We start from the raw sequence: 22,438 nt of genomic DNA, 5'->3' as shown, positions 1-22,438 counted from the left end.
TCAAAGGATTAGTTAACTAGAATGCAGGACAAAGATATTGCAAAAAAAAGAAATACCATTTTTTTGAGACATATGTCACAGTACAATGGCAGGAATAAAGTGGAATTCCACTTCTCTATATTCAAAGAAAAGACATCATTGAAATTCAAAGCATTCAAAGACAAAAATAAATCCTTTCACCCATCTCACTGGCAAAAATTCAAAAGTGTAACAATAGGAAGGAAATGACCTCAAGCTTAACCTCTTTCCTGAAAATCTTACTAATCCTCCTTCATAAAATGATGTACATTTCATTCCCATCTACACTTCAGGTTTCACAGATGTGCCAGCCTCATGGCACATGTGCTTTGTGCAGCATGGATCACCGGCCAGATGATACAGCTCACACGGAAGGCAGATGCTAGCCGACAAGCATACACAGCACTTGGGTGTTTCTGCAACACACCACAGAAGACTGGATACTACGAGAAAGAGATAATGTTAGACAAAAAATTAAGCTACAGAACACCACTGAATAAACTCTGACAGATGGTGCAGAATGCCCTAAGACATAGAGACCATTAGATAATTGATCGTATTGCAGAAAAGTCCCTCCATCTTTGCAAAATGCTATTAAATCCCCTACCATTTAGTTCGCTGAGGTCCAGCTGGCTGTATGTGGGGGTAAATACAGCATGGGGGATGCTGTATTTACCCCCACATACATGTACATGACAAACCTCTTCCTGAAGGAAGGAGCTGAGGCAAGAGCTACACCACCTCTCATGTCAACTCACAACCGTCTCAGCTGCTGATGGTTTGGGGAAAGTGACATCTGCAGAAGATAGAGACAGCCTGTTCCTCAGGGGGAAAGCAAAAAGCAGCGGCCACCAGCCAGGGAACAGTTTGGAAATCCAGATTTAGGCCACCAATGGCTACTGAAGTTGGTCTGCACTTGAAATCTAACAGACTAGACCAATTTAGTGGGCTACTGTACTATAGAGATTAGAGAATGAGAAGATAGGAAAGATGAAAGCAACATACTGAGGAAAACGAGAGCCTGTCTCTCTCCTGCAGCATTATCCTTGACACTTGCACAAATCTTTTGGTATTCCTTTTCCCAGCACTTCCTTGTGACTCACACCTTGATAAAAATATGACACAAACCCACCTTCACAACCGTAATTCCTTTCAAGACATTCTCTCTGACATATCCACTTCTTCACCATATCCCCAAACACATCCCAACACTCCCACAACCTTGTAGCCTAGAGGTGATTATCTCCTGCTTTTAACGGTATCAAACCCAAGAAAACCAAAAAAACCCCTCTGTGTGTACAAGTATCCTAAAGGCCAGTTATTCTGGGAGAGGACAAATCTAGAAACACAAGCCATTTTTCCTAATAAACTGTAAAAGGTCATTTTACAGTGTAAATACTGACAGAGCTAAATTGACAAAAAAGGCTTTTCTGTGCCATATTTAATGTGCCAGTCTTAAGTTTATTGTGGAAAGTTTTCATTATTTTCCTTCTCAACCACAACCTTATATGGTGTCAGATAAGCGCTTGTTTGCTGGCGGCTCATGAGCTGCTGAGCTTGCTTGAGCCTCACACAAAAGAGGACTGCAGCTTCCCAAGAATCAAGGGCATGCCCTTTTATCTATGACCACATTCCCATTGCAAGTCTTTGCCAGAAATACTAGCAAATATAACAAAGTATTCCTGCTGTGGAAGACATGATACCAGCAAAGCTGTGCTTTTGTCAACACAGCCTATCCTGCCCCCGGATAGATTCTGTTGGTAAATAAACATTACCAACAAAAGCACAATTTTGCTAGTGCAGCTGCACTTACAGAGAAGGCTTTCTCTGGTGTGACTGTCCTGGTACAGATCATAAGTAATCTCATAGCCAGGGGAAAAAGCGAAGGATCATTTATTTCATGGCCTTCCTGCTGGTTTTAACGGACCAGCAGCACCTGGTCATGTATGCAGATACCCAGTGCAGAAAGGTACCAGAGAAACTGGGGGGCTTGTTTTGTGCTTGTTGTTTGGATTTTTTTCTGGTCAAACATTTCTGATGTGGAAACAGTAGAAATCACTTCAGGAAGAGCAAGATGGTTATGGCAGCCCTGCCAAGTCTACCACTGGGGTGGTAAACCCCATCCCTCTTCCCTCCTTCATAGCCTCGAAAAGTACTTAGAACGATTCCTCCTCTGCAATAGCATCACTATTATACTTCAGCCTGCTGCTACTGTACGACAACAGTATGTAGTTTAACCTTCTAAGAATAGGAATATTCAGGCTAGTTGAAAGTTTGGACACCAGTGAGTGGCCTGTAATATACAGGAAATCAGAAGTAACGATCTCTTCTGGGTTTAATTTTGGTAAAATTTAGGCTCATTTGAGAACCATTACTAGCTCATAAGCTAACCTCAAGTACACTTTATCCCACATGTAACTGACTTACTGTTCAAAAAGAGGTTTTTCTTGTGGAACAGGCAGTGAACATAACTGCCATAACTAAGAGACCTTAAAATAGAGTCAAGAAGACTGTGTGCTATTTTTAGCGCTTTTTTGGTTTGCAAATCTAAAAATAAAACACCATTTTGAATCCCTATGAAACGTACATCTGCCCTTTAAACATCTTACGCTTCACCGAAATGCGCGTGTATAAAAAGCACACCAGGCTAGAAGATATATTTGAAACATACACATTATTGTAAGTCTGAATTCTGAACCTGTTGCAAGAGTCTTTTGTTCTATTTATATTTATGAAATTTTAAAATCACCTACCAAACAAGTACTTGGCAACTGCCCACCAAAACTTACTGAAACATTAGGCTTGAGTACTCACCTTTTTCTCCAGATTACATTTTGCAATATAGCTCATGTTGGCTCCCCATGAAGCAGAGTAAGATTTATTGCCAGCACATTCGCTATTACTGATCTGCAGGTTTGCAAAGAACATTTTCTAGTTTCCCTCTTTCCCTTTTGTCCATCCTTCTGCTCCCTTTTCATTTTTCCTTCTGCCACTCACACAGTAGAAGCAACTATCTCAATTTATACAGGATTTATAGTAATTCTGGGACATTATTATCAGAAACCCTGTCAGTGGCGAGATGGGTACCCTAATGTGCATCTAAGGCAAGTATCAAGCCTGTTACCACCTGTGTAATAAGCTATAAAACTTCCTGTCCTAATTATCAGGAGCCATCCCAGCCCTAATTATCAGCAGCCACCCTCTTTCCTATGCCCTACAAATTAATGATATGACAGTACTATAAGAAGACACATTAACTTTGCAAACGCTTTTTTACAAGTATTGTGCTTATTTCCTTTTTCATCCCCTGGTTCTGAAACTGAAATGATGATACAGTGTAAGAAACTATAATTTATTAACAAAGCTTGCAGGTTAATAAATTTATCAAGTCAAAAGTCTTTATCAAGACAGATGATCCTTAAAACTGCTGGAAAGCCAGCACTAGTTATTGATCACAGTAATCAGCAATCATATTAAAAGCCCTATTCTAACTTACTCAAGTGACACAAATTCCTCAATTACTGCAATTATCTTCTACAAAAGCTGACCTGAATTCACTGTTGCATTACCCACTTGTAGTGCTTTTTTCCCACTCATATTCTAACAGACATGTTACTGCAGAAATATTTACATTTTAGCAAGTGCTAGAAAATATCCATACAGCACAAAGGACGAGCTCAGTCACTTCAGATCAGTCACCTGCTGGATGTGCAACGTCTTGACAGACAAGACTTCTCATGCACTGCGGAGAAACAGACAAAGACCAACTAACCACAAACAGCTACACCTGAAAAGTAACTTCACAGTCTTCACTCATCAAAATAAACTCATCAGGACACAGCGGTGTCATTCAGCAAGAGCTTTCACTTCTAATCCTCTCACCTTTCAATGAAAGAGCCACAGGCCCAAACAGATCCATTACATATGTGTAATAACTCTGTATAAATTCTGCAAAAAAACTTTGATTGTACATATACAAATTGCAAGCAAACAAAAAGGCAAAGTTCACTAAATGTATTTCCTTTCTAGAACTGAACAAATAATATGCAATTCAGAAGAAAGTACAAGACATAAGAGATATGTATTTCTTCTTAAATCCCCATAAAGGCATAAAGTATCTTAATGAGCTGAAATCTCATTAGTGGGGAACTCTCAGGCATGTAATAGGAAGGAGGTGCTCCCTTGCCGGATGTCATGTTCTGCTTATGGCCAGGGAGGAGAATGAGTGTAACAATGAAAACAATTTCAGTGTTTGCCCATACTTGCATACCCTTCTCCAGTTATGACAAGTGGCTTTTTGCGCAGGTGAAAAGTGCCAACAAAGCATCACTGAAGGTTTTCTATAGATTTTTATTCTCCCCCCAGATAAATAAATGGATAGATAAGATTAATTCACCATTAGCAAGGGTGTAAAACTCAGCATGAAACATTCTGAGCCACAAGAGCCAGCATTGCCCAAAGAGCTGACCCAGCCTATACACATGATGATTCATCAGCTGATTTTATGGCCAACTAGTTGGGTAGTTTTAGCTGGCTTTTGATAGTAGTCCCACCTTTGGTTTTCCCAAAGCAATATGACCTTTCCTAGATGAACCAGCAACGAGCAAAGTCAGTGCCAGGCGCACTTCCCAAGGGTCCTGTGGAATTTCATTTAACCACTCAATCACTCTTGCATTTTCAGCCCTTGGTTTACTTGGTGTTTATTTAGCTTTTGTTTGGTTGTTTTTTTTGGTGTCTGAAAGTGTTACTTATCGCTAGGGACAAAGGGCTAGAACAAAAAGCTCTAGATGGAGTACACTCACAGAACAGATAAAATACCCAGAGAAAGGAGTTTTCCTATATAGAGCAGCTGACATGCAGGAGGTTACCTCGGGGTTTGCTTTCTGAAATGGTTAATGGTTTGAAACCTGGAACAATGGCACAAATATCTCTGAATTTCCAGCATTGTGGCATCCCTCAGCATTGGTTGGAGACAACTGATTCATCACTGAAAGGAGAGGAAAAACTGCCTCTGGATTCTTCAGCTTCGGTTTTAATTGCGCTTGATTATTGCTTGCAGTTTGTGACATTGTCTGATCAATATTCTTCTAAATCTATTCCAGCCTTTTGACAGTCACACTATCAGCTAGCATCTCATTCTCAGTGCTTAAAGTCCATTCCCATGTCTAATTCAGACACGTTTCTAAAAATGGGGTTTTTTCCTTGCCAGTTCCAAGTGACTGCTCACTGCCTTTTAGAAATCCTGCTACTTTCTAGAGGTTGTCAGTAAAACATGTCTCTGCGGCACACATCTCTTAAGGATCTTGGGGGATTTAATATTCCCATAGCAGCTGTTGTTTTTTAAGTTTATCTCCAATATTATGAGCTGCTTAAGCAGGAATGCAAACTAAGCTATTGTTGTCATCTGACAGTAATAGGTTTCTCAGGGAATTTATTAGAAAGTCAGAGAGCTTGCTGGTTTGGAAAATAGAAAAATATTTCTATTTAAACAATACACATTTCTCATACTTCAACTTTTCAGTAATCTACACCAAATGTGAAACCCACTAACAAAAAGAAGATACAGCCCAAAAATACAGGTTCTAACCCAAGGTAGAAACAGGCATCAATGCTTTCCTCTTGTGTCTTCTGTTAGCGAACCCATTAACTATGACATTGTGGGTACTCTCTGCGTAAGTAATTTTTCCTTTCTACAAACCACATAACCTCCAGCTTAAACAAACAGTAACATCCTATTTTATTTATATACATATATTTGCTAAGGCATTCAAACAGCTGATAAGTAATGCTGTGGAAAACCTACACATAGAAAGGAATAATAGGGTATAAAGAGAGCACATCCATGCAAGCAGTGTGCTAAGGAAGGCTTTTTAAAGGAATATGCTGAATCACGATCCCACACTAACCTTTGTCACCATTACCACCTATTTCCCTGGCTAGCTATGCTAATGGCATATTTCTCATCTTGTAGATCTTCCATTCCTGAAAAGCTCTTCCAGGCTCTTTACAGTCTCTTCATTTGAAATGAGTCTATTCCAAAAAGTTTGTTCTGAACAGGAATAAAAGTAGGCCTAAACATTATAGTATTTTAAAAAATATTAATGAATCTATTGCCACTATTTGACTTCAAATGTGCTGAGATGCTTTAGACTTGTGAGAAATATTTCATACTCCTAGATACTTCCTTTTACCTACCTCCTGCTTTTCAGGTAAGGATTAAGGATTCACTTTAGATTTAATACGGACATTAATAATTAACAGAATGAACACATTATATAGGATAATCTGAGTTCATTATGAAGCCCAGCAAATCTACATGAAGTAAAACATCATCTGTGAGCCCTTACTACTAATGTTGCACCTGAAATTAAATATTTGAAATGTTCCCAAAGACGTGTTTTATTCCCTTACTGGTAGATTACAATAGCCAGCACTGCTCAATATGGTGGTGTATATCTAAGAAGTATTTTGTAGATATCCAATATACAAAAACAACAAAAAAGAAACCTGTGGCTTTAAAAGTATATAAAAATGCTTTTTGAAGCAACAGAAAATCCTGTTCAGATTGGTTACATTACACCTAACTGCATAATTTCACACAGTGAGCTCCGATCCCAAAAGCTTTGTTAATACAATTTGTGAACTGAGTCCCTGGGGCATAATTGTCAGTCAAGACATGGTTTCTGCATTTTTCTGTAAGTGTATATTGTGTGTCATTGCAAACACAGACTATCCCATTTTGGGGTCTGGCACTAGCACACCGACATAGCAGAATTTAACAGCACAATTAAGGAAACACTGTAGACTAGGAGAAGTGCTTTTTGGGTAAGCCTGGGCCTGAAGTCTGACCCAGTTCACTTTTCAGAAGCACGTAACATTTTTTCAGTCCTATCCACCAAACAATATAGTGTGGTTATCCATTGTAATACATTCAAGCAGACACAGGATAACCCAGGAATAATTCAGGAGCAGCGCACATTCTAAATTTGCACATGCACTTTCAAAGATGCTATTTTTGCAAGGTATATAGGCACAGGAAATCTGATTTGTTCACTTCTGTCTCAGTGTCTGCATTCTTGTACTGTCCCTGACCTGGTTCAGGTTCCCTTAGACTGCCGCCTGGGGCTTGTTTACTTGACAGAAATTCCCAAGTTTCTGTCAATTCTTTGCTGATGACAGCGTGCCCTGGTGGCTGTATTTGCTCATTTTCTCTATCACACTCCAGATACCATCCCCTATGCCTTATCCTGGAGCTGCAAGCAGGTACATGTGCTGATGTGCCAGTCGATCTTGCATCAAGCACTAGTTTTCTTTCCCACCTTCCTGACAAATTATATAAATCAACAATTTCTTCAGATTCTTCAGCAGGGATAACTTGCAGATTCAACTCTTAATATATACTGCTCCTTCACTCCTACCGGTCATATTAAAAAGCTCATAAATCAAAGTATCAAACTACTGTGGCTCCATAAGAGAAATGTAGCAAGTTCACAACTGCAACTCACAGGCAAACACTGACAACAACTACAAAACCAAAGGCAGAGAGCTGGATCAGCTTCCAACTCCCTGCCTTTGCAGTGTGGTGAAACCTTCAGATGAAGCATCACAGTTCAGTTTTTATTTCGTACCTGCATTTAGCCAACTCTCATTGTTTTGAGGCACTTCACATGCCAACATGATCAACTCTGTGCCTTCTTCTCTCTATTTTGATCTCCATGTATTTTTCTGGAGTGCCTAAAAAGCTGGCAGTGTATGTCATCTGTTTGGAGATGTAGTATTTGTGTCTTGCATCAGGGATGTCTGTGTAATACACTAACGGAGGGCAAGCTGGCTAATTACTGCTGCATCCAAGTTCAGAGTTCAGATCCAGATGTTGAACCTGTTAAAAATTCAGGACCATCTGGTTTTACTTTTAATTTGGCTTATCAGAGAGAAAATCCAAAATCACGACGCTTGATGCTGGCTTCCTCATCTCTGTCCTGAGTTGCTACGTAATTCTTGGGAAGCAAAGAAACTCCCGAAGCCTTGCCTACCTACTGTATAAGATAAATATGTTACTAAAATGGTGTCTTCTTACTTATTTTTAGACTAACTATGTGGGAATCCAGCCAGTTGCCAGCGCAGTGACTCAGCAAAGCCCCATGCAGAGAAACTCTGTGTTGGGGCTCTTGCGGCACCAAAAGGAGGGAAGCTAGGTCATGGGCCCTTCTTCACCTAAATGCACCTGCTTCGAATGACAGCAGGACACCACCAGAAAGGGCTCCTGAAATCAGAATGCTAATTGTTTGTGAGTGATGAAATAAGGAGTGAAGCACATTGCCTGTGCAGCCTTTGCATCCAGGATGCTATTTTAAGAAAGCTTGGTAGTCCTCTACTCAGCATCTTGACTCCTCTTAACTTACACTCAAGTCCAGGGACACCCTTCATTTTGCATTAGAGATTCTGCCTGTCACTTCCCAATCCACACGTGTCTCGTGCTCATACCTGGAAGTCTGGAAACTTGCCCTACATTTCTAACAGCAAAGCTCAAGTGCTTTTTTTATATACATATATATATATATGTATGTATTTTTGTCCTAACTCCTCTTAGAGCATGGAGTATATGTAATAGATTTTCAGAGGGTATCTGTAAATTACTATCTACAGAACTATCAAGGGTGCCTGCGATTTCAAACACAGTATCCTCTATTCAGTAAGCAATTTATTTCAGGAGGTTGACTCATTTCCTTAAAGCTTTTTCAGCTATCTGTTGTGACTGCAAAAAAATTCAGAAAATTTAGAAGTACTCAAGGAAATGAGCCAACACATCCTGGAAGAAATTCATCCAATGCATACACAATAAGAGAAGTCAGTCTTGGATTTCTAAAGAAATGAGCAGGAAGAAGTTCTAACAGAACCTGAAATATTTTCTGTGAAACACAGTGTTTGTTTCCCATCATCGTGACTCTCTTTACGCCCACTTTAAAAGCAACATATTATGGCTAATCAGGAAAGTAAAGTGTTTTTTGTTGGGGTTTTTTTCTCCCTGTGAAGATGAAAAAAACTCTTCCTGAAATAGTTTAGTGAATCTCCCCAGTATTTAAATTAAAAATATTGCTGTCATTATGCCTCAATAGAACTTTATTTGAGATCCCTGGTGCTTACCCCCCACGGACATACGGTCTATGGTCAAACTATGAAGCTTTTTCAGTGAGATGCACAATGCACAATAGAACCACCTCATCACAGAGCTCTGGGGATGCTGGCAACCTGGAGGTTATCACCCAGGGACAAGGGAAACAAGAAGTCCCTACCTTCAAGGGTAGTATAATCAAGTGCACAGTCTTGGAAAAGCTCAACTCTTTGAAAGCAAAAGCAAAGAATAAGAAACATTTTTACAGCCTTTCCAAGAACCACTCATTCCCAGGGTTAGTATCTGAACTCATGACAGGAACAAATGAAAAATCTATCAAACAACACAGATTTCATGAAAAAGTAGTTACTACAAATTCCTTTTGCCCTTCTCTGGATTCTCACATTCTAATGAAGCACAAGTGTGACTCAAGTATTTTGAATGTTCTTAGTCACTGAGTGAAAAAAAAAGCAATTTTTCATTAAAGCTTTTCCATGCCATTGTCTATCAGACATAAGTTTAGCAGCACAGCGATGCTGAACAGATGCCTTTGGCTGGACGATATATTTCCATGTGCTGGGCTGGCACAGGTGTTAAGGCCATTCTTTCACTTGGAAGGTTCATGCCACATGCACATGCAGCTTTTGGAGACGTAATATGGTCCAGACATGATACTGAATCTCCCAGAACATGTTATCCTCACCAGCCAGTACTGAGAGGCAATCTCATCAATGCCACCCCACTCTTGGAGAAATGATCAACTGGGGCACTCGCAATGGGAGGAAACTGCACCCTGATTTTGCAGCACAAAGTCATTCTTAAAACAGATTCAATCAAGATGATAAAAGGTGCCTCCTTCTTTTAACCAATACTCTTGACAGTCTTTACAGTTTGGATTGGTGTCTGTTCAGTCTTTCCAGCTGATTGCCTTGGACACAATTTTTCTATTTGATGACTTCTCTGTTAGAAATATCCCTTGATCCCTGTATGTAATTTGTCATCTTTAATAGGTCTGCAAAGAAACGGGTTTCCAAACCTTAGCATGCTTCTTTGCAATCTACTAGCTCAATCATACACAAGTTTTTAACATGCAAGTTCCAACATCCAATAATATTTCATATTGTAAAGCTTTTATCTCATATAGGAAAGCCAACATCCAACTGCTCTTTTATTGACGTAGCTTCACATCACAGCTGATAGAACCATAGGATTAGCAGGCAGCCCATGAATGAGCAGCCTCACACTGCCTCCTGCCATGCTTCACTACACAAAGCAGTTGGTTAACTGCATAGTAAGTCAAATCAGCAAGTATCCGGTGCAAAACTATAATCAAATTAGATCACACTCAATGCAAGCCAATGTATCAGGTTAAAAAAAAATTATAAATAAAAACCTCATTTTTTCAGGTTATGCAGCTTATTTCCAGAAAGTTAATTTTCAGAATGAAACTGTTCAGCCCTTGTCTGAGCAAAAAGAGAACTGGAGTAATGCTAAGTGGTAATTCAGATCCTCGAATAGCGAGCAAAGGGGATCTCTAAAAGAATAAGTTCACCCTGCTCCAGAATTCTGAAATCAAATACTTTTAACAAGCTCTTCTCATCTGTAAAGAATCACAACACTCTAGTTTTAGACAAATACATTTTTAAGATGAACATACTTCATACCCAACAACCCACACATAGCTTCAATTTGTTCACAATAACTAGAGTTTCTGGTGTGTAGATATCTACAATATTACCAAGACGTCAATAAATATTCTTGAGTACCAAATAACCTATCTCAAAGTAAATGGTAGTTCATGCCCTAGTAAAACAGAAGACTGTTTTCCATTGGCAATTAACATGGTATTTTATGACAAAGTCTTGATTAACTACATCTAACTGCACAGCAGTCCTAAGTGAAAAGACATTATCCAAGCAATAGCATCTTATTAACCTATTCTTCATTACCTCTCGTGCAGTAGATGCAGAAGAGTGAAAAAGGAGGTTGGAAGATTGCCCAGGATCTACTTCAGCAGAAGAGAATTTAGAATTTCCAGGATCAGCTTACTCCAGATTAATGCACTGACAATACAAATAGACTTTTCCTGTAATAACCAAAAAACTGCTAACTTGTCTTCAGCACCACTGTATCATATTCAGAGTAACTGGAATGACCTTTTTTTCCCCCCATACATTGCCTAGATCTTTTTTCTCACACACACACTCTATTAGTTTTGTAATGAGATGGATTATCTCTTCAGGGTTAAGATTCACCTCTTAAACAAAAAGGATACTGATGTATTTATTTACTTCTAGTGTCAAATCTTTAAGGCTCATATCATGAAGATGAGAGCAGATGAAGCCAAACACTGCTTATGATAAGCACTATGTGGCTCTGCAGATTAAACTAGACGTGACCAAAGCTAAAAGAAACACAAAGGTCTGGTTCAATTCTTTAGAAGCAATATCATTTTACCAGTGCCAAAAATCCAAGCCAATTATATTAAAATCATCACTAGAAGTCAAAAAAGGAGATAAACATCTTTCTTATTTACATTTTCAGCATGAAATTTCAGAAGTAAAAAGCTTTCTCTCTTGCAGTGTTAACATGCAACACCAAAAAAGGACCACAAAGCTGTACAGACTAACGAAGGCAAAGAAGTTTTATTAATTTGTGTAAATATCTTGAAAGCACCTATAGATAACATTTCCATAGGGTTTTTTTATTTCTAGCAGAATATTTATTAAGAGCAGTAATTCCCTGGGACTCTGCAGGCAAAAAACAAACCTAGAATTGAATGCAGCTAGGGACAAAAGCTTGCCAACATAGCTACTCCCAGCAATACAAGTAAACCCAGAGCATAAATAAGTAATTACAAAAAGCACAATCAGACCTGCACTCCTGTTACAGCAGCCTGCAAATCACATCCCATCACACCTTGTCTGCTGGGGTCACTGCTGCATATTGCAGCTGAGCAGGTCGAGTCGCAAATTACTTACTGCCAAAGAGACAGTTCCCTTGCTCCTGGTTACACACTCCTGCAGGTTCCCAGCAGCTACCCCTGCTGTTCTCCTGAATCCCATTCAAGATGCTAAATGGGCAGTAGAGCTTTTTGTAGTCTTTGAAGAACAAATGCTCTGCCAGTTTAGGGCTGCTCAGCCAATGGGCAGAACACAGTAGCACCAAAGATAGTAATCTACACTAATCTGAAACATGGTGATTTTTATTTAACTGCTTGAGCAGGAGAGGAGTGTACTCAAATAAATGTGCTGTAATTACGACTGCTCTTCAAAATCAAAATCTTAAGTGCTAATGACTCAGAACATCTACCTGAATGGACAATGAAAGTCATAAAGCTGTTTGCACCATTTGGTGAAATGCTACTCAAGCCAGGTGGGTTGTCTTTGATTTTATTTGCCAAAAACATATCACAGGTGTGGGTTTTTTCAAAGGAAAATGGACAATGTACTTTTCATCTTATAGCTCAAATAATTTACAGGAGTACATCAAAGGAAGTGGTGTTGTCCATACACTGAGTACTACCCCAACAATAACTCCTAAAAATCTTACTCATAGTTGACTCATATATGAAAGTCAACAATGGTTGTCACTTCTTTATTCAGCATCCTGAAAGCAACTGCCTGTCTGTAAGTCTACTAAAATTCAGAGATGCATCTATGTTGAAAACTTGAACTGAATTTTCTTGAACCGAATTTTCCTGAACCGAATTTTCCCTCTCCCTGCAGGCTACCATCTGCTGAACTATGCCATGCATGAAACTCTGTATACAAAATTAAGTCACAGTGAACACAGAAAGATGTCTTTCTCTTTTTTTTTTTGTAAGGTCATTACTAGATATTGATCTCAGTGACAACAGTATGTGCCTGCTACTGCACTATAAATGTTTTTTCTATGCATATTTCAGCTTATAAAGCCAAACCCATTTAGGCTTAACTGGCTTCATATGCAAGAAATCACATTTGCTGGCAAAGATAAACACTGATTAAGGTCCTGATCTTGCAAAGCACCAAATGCCTTCAATTCTTAGTCCTTTTCACAGATGATACATGGTAGGTCCAAGCTTTCAGCTTTAATCTGTCAAAAACTATCCTCAAGTGCGACTCCACTCATGTGAATCACATTTATGACAATCAGACAAAGCTTAAATTCTCAAGGAAGGAATTATATAATGGAGCATGAGAGTTTATACTAAATCTGACAATGAAAACTTCTAATGGCAACTGAACAGCAACAATCAGAGAATTATTATCAGGGAAAACCAGAAACTACATCTTTAATCAGACTTTCTGTAAGAAAACTAGAAACCAGTGACCTCTATCCATAAAACCTTTTATGTACAGTTAAAGAGTGCTTGATGTTTACAGCGACATGCAAGAAAAGATCAAGCTGAAACTGGATTCTCAAATATGCCCTTTAAGAATAAATAGGCTTTGTCCACTTCCCTTAACATCAGATTATATACCCATGTAGCTATGCAAGTTAGTTTTAATATAGTCTATATATTTTCAAAATAAGCTCCTTTACATTTACTTAACACTTTACAGTACTCATCTTGCTTCTTCCAGGCAAAGTAATAAATCCTTGTTTATCTTTTCCTCTTCTCCTTACTACAGCACATAGGAAATGAGTGTTTTTTAATGGAAACTGTAGGTTCATTTTTTGCATTACCACACATTGGGATATTAAGGGTTAATTTATTCCCAAGGTCAGGGCAGGAATAACAAGGGCAACGAATCTACTAATTTTTATAACCTTTCAAGGACACATTAGTGATGGAATAAGTGATGAGTGACTTGAAATACAACTGAAGACTGAACAGTTTGACATTAACTCTGAATGACTGCTAGACAAAGGAGGCAGATCTCGCGAACAGAGTCTGATCAGACCTTGAAACAAAGCTCTGAAGCATGGGATTTGCTTGCTTGGAAATTGGCTGCCCACCAGAGTGACAGCAATGGAGTCCTGGATGCTGCTGGGCAGAGAGACAGGAAACACTGCCAATGCAGGCATTTGTAAGCTTTGTTCTTCCCAAGGGGTAACCGCCAGCTAAGCATAGTCAGTTTAACTGCTCTCCTGCAGCATCTTCACTTCACAGCAGTACCTCTCTTACACCAAAGAGGCAAAATGTGCAAGGGCTGGGTAATGCTCAGGCCTAGCTGAAAATTCTTCTGTACAAAAGAAGCTCCAAGATGGTCAGATCTGGCCATTCTCTGGAATTGTTTGTCCCTCAAACAGCATAAGATGCAAGATACATCTGGATGAGCTTTCCTAGGAAAGAAGGCCTATCAGGATCAATTGGCACCTTCAGTAACCTCCTCCAGTTATAATTTCTGAACCTGTGTATCCAATATCAGCATATATTAAAAGGTTATATTAAACATATCCACCAATAAAGTGTAGTTTCAGAGTCCTAGTATGTGTGTTTCTCATGTTTTTAAGTGGCACTGGTTTTATTTACATCAGTCACATCCTTAACATACTGTATTTAACACTCAGCTTATAACACTCCTCCATTAATTCAGATTTCTATAGTCACTGATAAATGACATAGATGAAGGAGCCAAGAACGTCATAAAAAATTTACAGAAGGAATTCTAACACTGTGCTTAATGCAAAGCTAATTCATAATCTATTACTTACATGAAACAAATCAATAGATGAATTAATGCAAGTACTTTTCAATCCAGTTGTCAGGAATTTGGAGTAACTGGTTTATCCCAAATTATTTTGAAAATACTACATGGCACGTTGGTTCGATGATAGAAACCAGCTAAGCAAATGTCTTCAAAAAAGAAAGTCAAAATGAAAGCCAACCTCTTTCAAACAAATAAAAAACCAAGCTAACACAAGGCAATTTTATGGCAAATTGAAATCTTACAAACTCAGAAGTGTATATTGTTTTCCATTATCCAGTGTTTGTATTTGCTATCTTCCCATCTGTTGGAACAGCCACTTGCATCAATAAGGCAGGAGAGGGAGAACACTGCTTTCCATCCAAAGGATTATAAACGTTCTCTTGCCAAAACCTCTTGCAGTGGAAAGATACTGACACCACAGATGAAGGTGTCCTCCCTGCAGCTACATTTGTCTCGTTTTCAGGTCAGGGGGATCTCAAAAACTTAACAACACACAATTAACTGAAAAGTTTGGCTCTTCTGGCAACACTTTGTCACAGCTTGAACTTCTCCCAGGCACAAATATCATGCTACAAGATTCTAGGGTTTGGTTTATTTTTTTAGCAGGGAAGTAATTCTTCTTAAAACAAATACCACCAGTGTATTTTAATGTAGTGAGTGTATCTTTTAAGGTATCTGTTGCATGCAATGAAAATGCATAGAGAAAGCACCTTCTAGTCATGCCTTCTAACTTTTGCAGTATTGTCCACACACTGATTCTTAAGCAAAATTTACTAGTTCACAACTGAGGAAGGGAAAGTACCAAATTCTGTGTTGGGGGAAAAGTATCTGTGCATATGGGTCAGGATCCAGAAAGAAAGGAAAGATTAAGACTGAAATGAAGTGCCTGGAAGGAAGGCTTCTGAAGCCCCTTGCTTTGTTATAATTAGTTTTTAAATGACTGTAAGCCTCACTCCGTATTTTAGGATACAATTCCTGTATTAGACTGCCTTCGCTTTTCATTATCCCACTCAAGAGGTGACTTTTCCCTAAATATAAAGCAAATTAAATATTTCAGGGCAGCTTTTTCCCCACACTTTTGCTTGTCACAACTACCAACATCAGACATTCACAAACCAGTGCCAATCCCGATGCAGGCCAAGAGGAATTCAACTTCTCTTCTATAATCCTACTTACTGTTGACCACGAATTTTGCTTTGTTATACATATTATTTAAGCATATATCTCCAATGGGAATTTCACTGACATCTCAACATGTACAGGTATGGCTCTTCCAGAGCTTCATAGCCATAGCTGGTCCTTTTGTTTATTTCTGAAGAGAACAAAAATCACCACACCACATCACTATTCAGATGATATCATAAAAACCATCAAAATCCTCACACTGGTTGACGACAAACAGCACAATGCCAGCCTCCTGGAAGCCTAAGCCAAAGAGCCTAAGCCATGGAGCCAGCTGGGTAAAGACCAATTCTTCTACATAAAAAGTCAAGCCTACAGTTTGCAGACAAAAGAAGAAGTAACCACAACTTATACTGTAATGCCTAGTAACTAGTCAGTAGACGTGAACAGCGCTGCTCATATTAGAAAGTATAGAGAGGCACTTATATTGCTGGAACAGGAAGGGGAAAAAAAAGGTTGAGTAATTAATCAGGCGTTTTTGAAATATAATGAAGTTCTATACATTCTATAATAGAAACCAGAGAAATCTTCTTGGAATAAAGTATCTTAACATTTTATAATCTCTCTATCTAATGTTAGTCACTATTTTGAGTGTATTTAAGGCAGGTTCTGTGAAAGCTTTTTTTCTTTTTAATCTTGTCTGACCTGAAATGGAGAGCCTCTGAACGCCATTACCCTAGAAGGCTAAGTATAAACCTAGATCCTACCTAAATTGCCCTATATAACTTTGCACCAGGGGCTTTTGTTTTGTTTTTATAATGCTGCTGTGGATGCATGCTGTAGGTATAACAAAAAGCCAAGCAGCCTGTGAAAAGCAGCCAATGGAAATAAATACAGTGACCTTTGATAGACAGCATTTTAAATATGCTAAGGATCTCTAGAATAAGGTCATTCATCTCATAACTAGGACTCCATAAATTAGGACAAAACTAGGCCAACGTGGGCAATTCAGCCATGGGAGTTAATCTTTCTGAACCAAAAGGAGGATTTGCTTCTCTCTCCTGACTTTTTATTCTTTATTTTGTGCTTTCTGATTTCTTTAAATATGAGCCTTTATGGCAACTCGTGAAACTCATCAAGATTCAACTTCCCTCACCATCCCACAAGCAGTGGAGAGTAAACCTGCTCATCTTCCTGAACAGTTCTCACTTCCCAAGGAGGTCATGGTACCCTGTTGCTACGCAGCAAGAAAACTGGTGTGTCTCATAGTCCCTTCCCTTTAAACTGAGTCCAACACTTTGCTCAGCCTTACTCACCACAGGACTCCAGAGCCTGACCATTCTTCCCGCAGCAAGATGCAGATTTCTCTTAATTAGAGGATAAAATGTCTGAAAAACTCCAATAACATCAATATTACTTGGAACGACCATTTTTAAAACACTCATGTACAGAGCAAAAGCTGGGTCAGTATTGAACAAGATAACTTCACGGGTCTAACAGGATGCTACAAGTGTTTGTTAAATTCTACAGTCTTCTACCACTTCAAAAGAAGAAGGTGTTTTCAGTCTAAATCCTAGTGCGGGTTTGGGTTTTTTTTGTTTGGGGTGGGATTTTTTTCATTGCTTTGTTTTGGTTTTTAAGTACAAAAAAAAAAAAAAAAAATGGAGAGAATGGACCTCTTCCTTCCTTCTCATTGGGACAGGAAGATTAAAAGTCTACGTTTACCCCTCAGAGTAAGCACAGGTATGACACCTCTATTAGAAAGCCCCCTCTCCAAATTTCATCATGCCTTGCCACTTTCAAGTGACAAAGAATTGGTCCTAAAAGAAGAACTGAGAAGCCCATTCTAGGCAGATTTAAGCTGAAATCAAAATAAACCTGTATTTCAGACTTGACAATTTCACGTTTCATGCAACACTGCCTGATGAGCAGAGCAAAAACTCAGAAATAACATTTCTCCCTCCCATGCAGTCTCAGCGGGACACCTTTCTGTGTTTTTATAGATGTGTTATCTGCATTCTCCACGCATTTTGCTCTGGAGCTAAAAAGATGCTTCAACAAAACTTGATGGACAAGACTGTTCAAGAAGTGGTACCGACACCGTAGAAAGTTCAGACAGTACAAAACCAGAAATAGTTAGGAAAAAGCATGTTTGCTTTCACATAATATGCTGTGTCTCTCACATACACTTTCCTTCTTGCAATTCTTAGGAACACACTGGAAAAGAAGACATCCCTCTGTACAAAGCAGTCTCTCAACAAGAAAGCAGATCACATTTTAGCTCCACAAAGCGACGAACAGAGGAAGCCATGAGTATGGTACTAAAATCAGCAAACCCACACACGTAACTAAAAACATGCTTTAAAATACAAAATTTGCAAAAAACTGAGGATGAATGTAGCTATGTAGAGCATTTTTCACAGTTAGGTTCAACTTCTTGCATTTAAAAATGAAAACCCAGAAGTTACTGCAGATGATTATCCTGATGACATTATAGTGAGTTAATGTCTAATAAAATATGCAGTCTTTTCTACAAAGTATTTGTTCATTTATGCCTTCCCTCCCTTTTTAAAAAATAACACAACTCTGGAAAAAAAAAATCACATGCACTTAAAAAAAACCCCAAACAACCAAAAACCAAACCACCAAGAATCAGTCCTTCTGAATAAGAGGATTCTGTCTTTCTCCCCTATGGCTTTTCTCTTTTGAAAAGATAACATCTATTTTCATAACCATTTAGCAGTTGTATTGGACTAGAAGCAGCTCCATCTACTACTCCCTAGTGTAAGCCAATCATCTGCCAGCCACCTAGTAGCAAAGGCAGTGACTGATTACTGACAGTCTTGTGACCAACTGCACCACCCTATGTCTGGGTGAATGTGTACAGTGGTGTGTCAGGCTTTTAACAAGAATAAGATCTAACAAGTTTGGTGGGATTCCTGGTGAACTGCTGATTTAGCCATGCAGGAAAACCACACTCAAAAGCACAGAACTGTTTTCTCACAACACAAATTAATAAGAGCACATTAATTAAATAAATTAATGAACAAAGAGGCAAAACAACTTCGAGCGTGTCATCTTCAATTCCCTGTATATTGGATTTATTCTACAAAATTAATTTGAAGTGAAAATGCGCCTGGATCGCTTCTGGCTTTTGCCAGATCTCTCTGTACTAATCCCTGAGCTCAGAATGATGCTCATTTTTAGAATTTCACCTTCTCTTCATTTACAAAATTAACAACCATTTTTCCCCCCTCAAAACATTGATCCAATTGATGACAGTTAATTGTATAACCAACATAAAAAAAATAAAAAGCCACATTACTGTAATTTTAGTTATGCTATGGGGTTTTATTAAATAAGAGCAAAATATTTGCCTTTTTCTGTTCCTAGCTTCCTGAAAACTGATGCTTTACTAGAAGACGTGGGGGGACGCTGGAGGTCCAGCGGTAGGCTGGCACAGCCCCAGTGCTGTCTTATGTTATTGAGTACAACTGACGCTCCTTCAGGAGGCAGTGCCAAAGCAACTTTGTAAGTGAAATGATTTTCATTCTAAAGGGAGAACAGAAAGGATAACCTCAAGCAACTACGCTGAATATTAATAACATGTTTGAGAATGGTGCTTTTGTTTTTAAATATACTCACCACAAACATCCCTCTCCTGAGAAAACAAGAAGTGAGTGTCCTCAGCTTCCAAAGGGGTAAGTGAGAACTGGGCATACTTCATGGCAATTACTACAAAGAACTTAAAATCCTGCAATCCTGTAAGGTTTAACTTACCTTAACTATGTCTATAAAATGTAGGTAAATTAAAAGTTTTCAGGTTGCACTCATATAACTTTTTAAATTTTTTTTTATTTTTAAAAGATGCTAAATACTAGAAAGAGTTTATCAATAAACCTAAATCAAAGATAGACAGGCAGGCCTATCAGGCTGAGTATATCCTTAGCTCTCTGCTCTATAAAACCATGCAACTCCATCATTCAGAATGATGAAAATACAAATCTGTAGGGAAAGACTCTGCTCAAATCTATTTTAAATCAGTAACAAAATTCTCACCAGTACTCATAGATTTCAAGTGGCAGTGGAGACGAAAGCTAATGTGAATGAGCTCCTTTCATCATTTAACACAAAAACAGGAAACTCAATACACTCAAACACTCTGCTATTACACAGTAGCATGATGGGGGCTTTAAGGCCCAAAAGGCATAAATTTGGCTGTTTCTTATCTGGCTGATTCTTATCCTGTGGTAACTTAACATTATTTTGTACTTCAGGGGCTCAACACACTGAAAGTAGGAATATTATTAATCATGAAAGTAGGATAAAAATCACTTATAGCCTACAATAAAAATCAATGAGAATTTAACAGAAAGATGCTGTATTTGAGCATCTTGAATACCAAACATGAAGTGCTGTGAACCATGAAAAAAAGAAACAATGGGAAAGGGGTGTCAAAACTTTATTCAGATGAAGCTCTCAATGTATTTAAATGAGGGTGTTTAAGCTCAATTTAGCAGTCTGTGCATTTTACAGCACAGATCACACTTCAGTTGCTAATGCTGTTGGGAGGATTAATTTCTGTTTATTATGGAGACACTCTATTTAGGCAGCTTAATGTTAGCACATAACCACAGTTCATTCCAGGAGAGACTGCAGCTCATGCAGCAGCTCCAATATATATAACCATGTAAGCATTGGAATAGCACAAGACAACACTGTCCAGTTTGTGGAGCTACAGGAACAATGGAAAAAAATACCAGACAAAAAAAGAATGAGAACTGGAAAGAGCATCCACACAGCATGTAACATTAAGTGATGCAGAGATGGAACATCTTGGAAAAAGCTGGCACAGCAAATATCTCTCCAAAATTCTATTGAGACCAGATTTCATTGCACCAAGCTTAGACCCAGCAGGGACAAAATTCCAACAGTCAGACCTGTCTCCACCAGTTTCTGCTATACCTGCTTTTGACAGGTTGAGTTGACAGTTCCTTTCTTTATGAGTAATTAGGTTCAGAGAAGCAGTGCAATTTTGAAACAAATCAACCTATCAGTCCCACTTATTGAGCACCAGCTCAATTCAGGGAGTAATTTAGTGCACATGAACTGGATTCCTTGAGAAGGCAACTAAGCCCCATGTATCACTAAACCTATCCTCTAGCTGCGCTTCAGTTCCTAGCGTGGACACATAAAGACTGTCCTTTGGTCAGCCCCAAACCACACACACAGTAGGAACATTTGGATCTAAGGACGTGATTAAATGTAAGACAATGGAAAATCCCAACTCAAATATGCTGCTGACGGTCCAACCACTTTGCCCTACTGATCCACTCCTGAGCAACATTATTTGCTAATGCACACACTGCCCACAGGCCCTTCCACACCAGGGTAAAGCTCTTTCCAGCTCTGTCCTATGAAATATCCTGGACAGCACAAAAAAGCACACAAAAGAGTCTCTTCAGAGGATTTCCTTCTACAAGAATTCTTCATAAACAGAAACTCTCACTTCTTCAGAATTGATACCATTTTAGTTCTACAAAATCAGACATACAAAACAACTTTTCACAACTGTTAAGAATCTACTTGTCAGAAAACCTGCATGAATATTGGACAATACGCATGTCAGGTCATATGAAGCACACAGTACTGCAAACTTTCCAGTACGTGAGCCAGCTGCCAGCAGAGTGAAAACAGGAAACTGTACGCGCACATCTTCTAGCAGGTCACTGTAGAAACAGACCTACATTGATTAGAATCATGCTTTTACATAGCTCACTGCACTAAGAAAAACAAAGAGAAATTCCAAGTAATTCTCAGCAGTCTTACCTCAACTTTATCTTCAGACTGATTATGCAGTGTGCCAGAACATGAATCAGAAAAGGAAATACGAAGTGGCAAAACACCAAGAAACACACAGAAATGCTACAATATTACAACTACAGAAATATTTCTGACTTACCTATGTGATAAAGTCCTATCCAGTCAGTCGGGTCTACTTCTTCCTTAATATCCCAGAAAATGATGAGGTTCTGAGATTGCCCCAAGGTGTATTCGTACATACTGGCTGTCAAACTAGACCTGCTATCCGAGGTCACCAAGTCTGTGTCACTGTTGGCACGCTGCAAGTTCATGTTCTCAGCCATGGGGCCCTGAGATGCCAAACTCTGCAGGTTCTCTGGGCTCAGAGTATACCGTAGCTGCGGGTTGCGGCGGCGCACAAAAAGCAGATGTTCTCGGGCTGAACTGGCCATCTCTTCTCTACTTCTGTCAGTTTATGTGAAAAAGTTGTTGTTCAGAGATCTATAGTGAAGAAGAAAAATAAGGAAGTGTTAAAGCCAGACAAGTCACTCAGTCAAATATTAAATGGAGATGTGCTAGCGCATAAATGTTCCTAAATGTTCCTAAAGTGGACTGAGTATAATCTTTTACTTCATTACTCTATCACTTCAGTTAACCACACACCATGAAATAACATTTATAAGCCAAAAAGCAACAGAAAGGAAAACATCCAAGACCATCTATCAAGCAAGAAGAGCCACAGTAA

The 22,438-nt window shown here is 38.9% G+C and overlaps 1 protein-coding gene across 1 annotated transcript in view; it reads right to left on the bottom strand.

Annotated features, from left to right (window-relative positions):
- HECW2 (HECT, C2 and WW domain containing E3 ubiquitin protein ligase 2) overlaps positions 1-22,145 on the bottom strand; it is a gene marked incomplete at both ends in the record, with an annotated part of 103,306 nt that extends 81,161 nt beyond the window's left edge. Inside the window, one exon of the mRNA XM_080621880.1 lies at positions 21,854-22,145. Within this exon, the coding sequence (XP_080478006.1) occupies positions 21,854-22,145 (292 nt within the window). The remainder of the gene's footprint in view (positions 1-21,853) is intronic.
- Between the last annotated feature and the right edge of the window lie 293 nt (positions 22,146-22,438).

This window comes from Psittacula echo, assembly GCF_963264785.1.
Source record: "Psittacula echo genome assembly, chromosome: 6".
Taxonomy (NCBI): domain Eukaryota; kingdom Metazoa; phylum Chordata; class Aves; order Psittaciformes; family Psittacidae; genus Psittacula; species Psittacula echo.
Note: the sequence above shows the minus strand (reverse complement) of the source record. Positions and strands in the feature narration are given on the sequence as shown.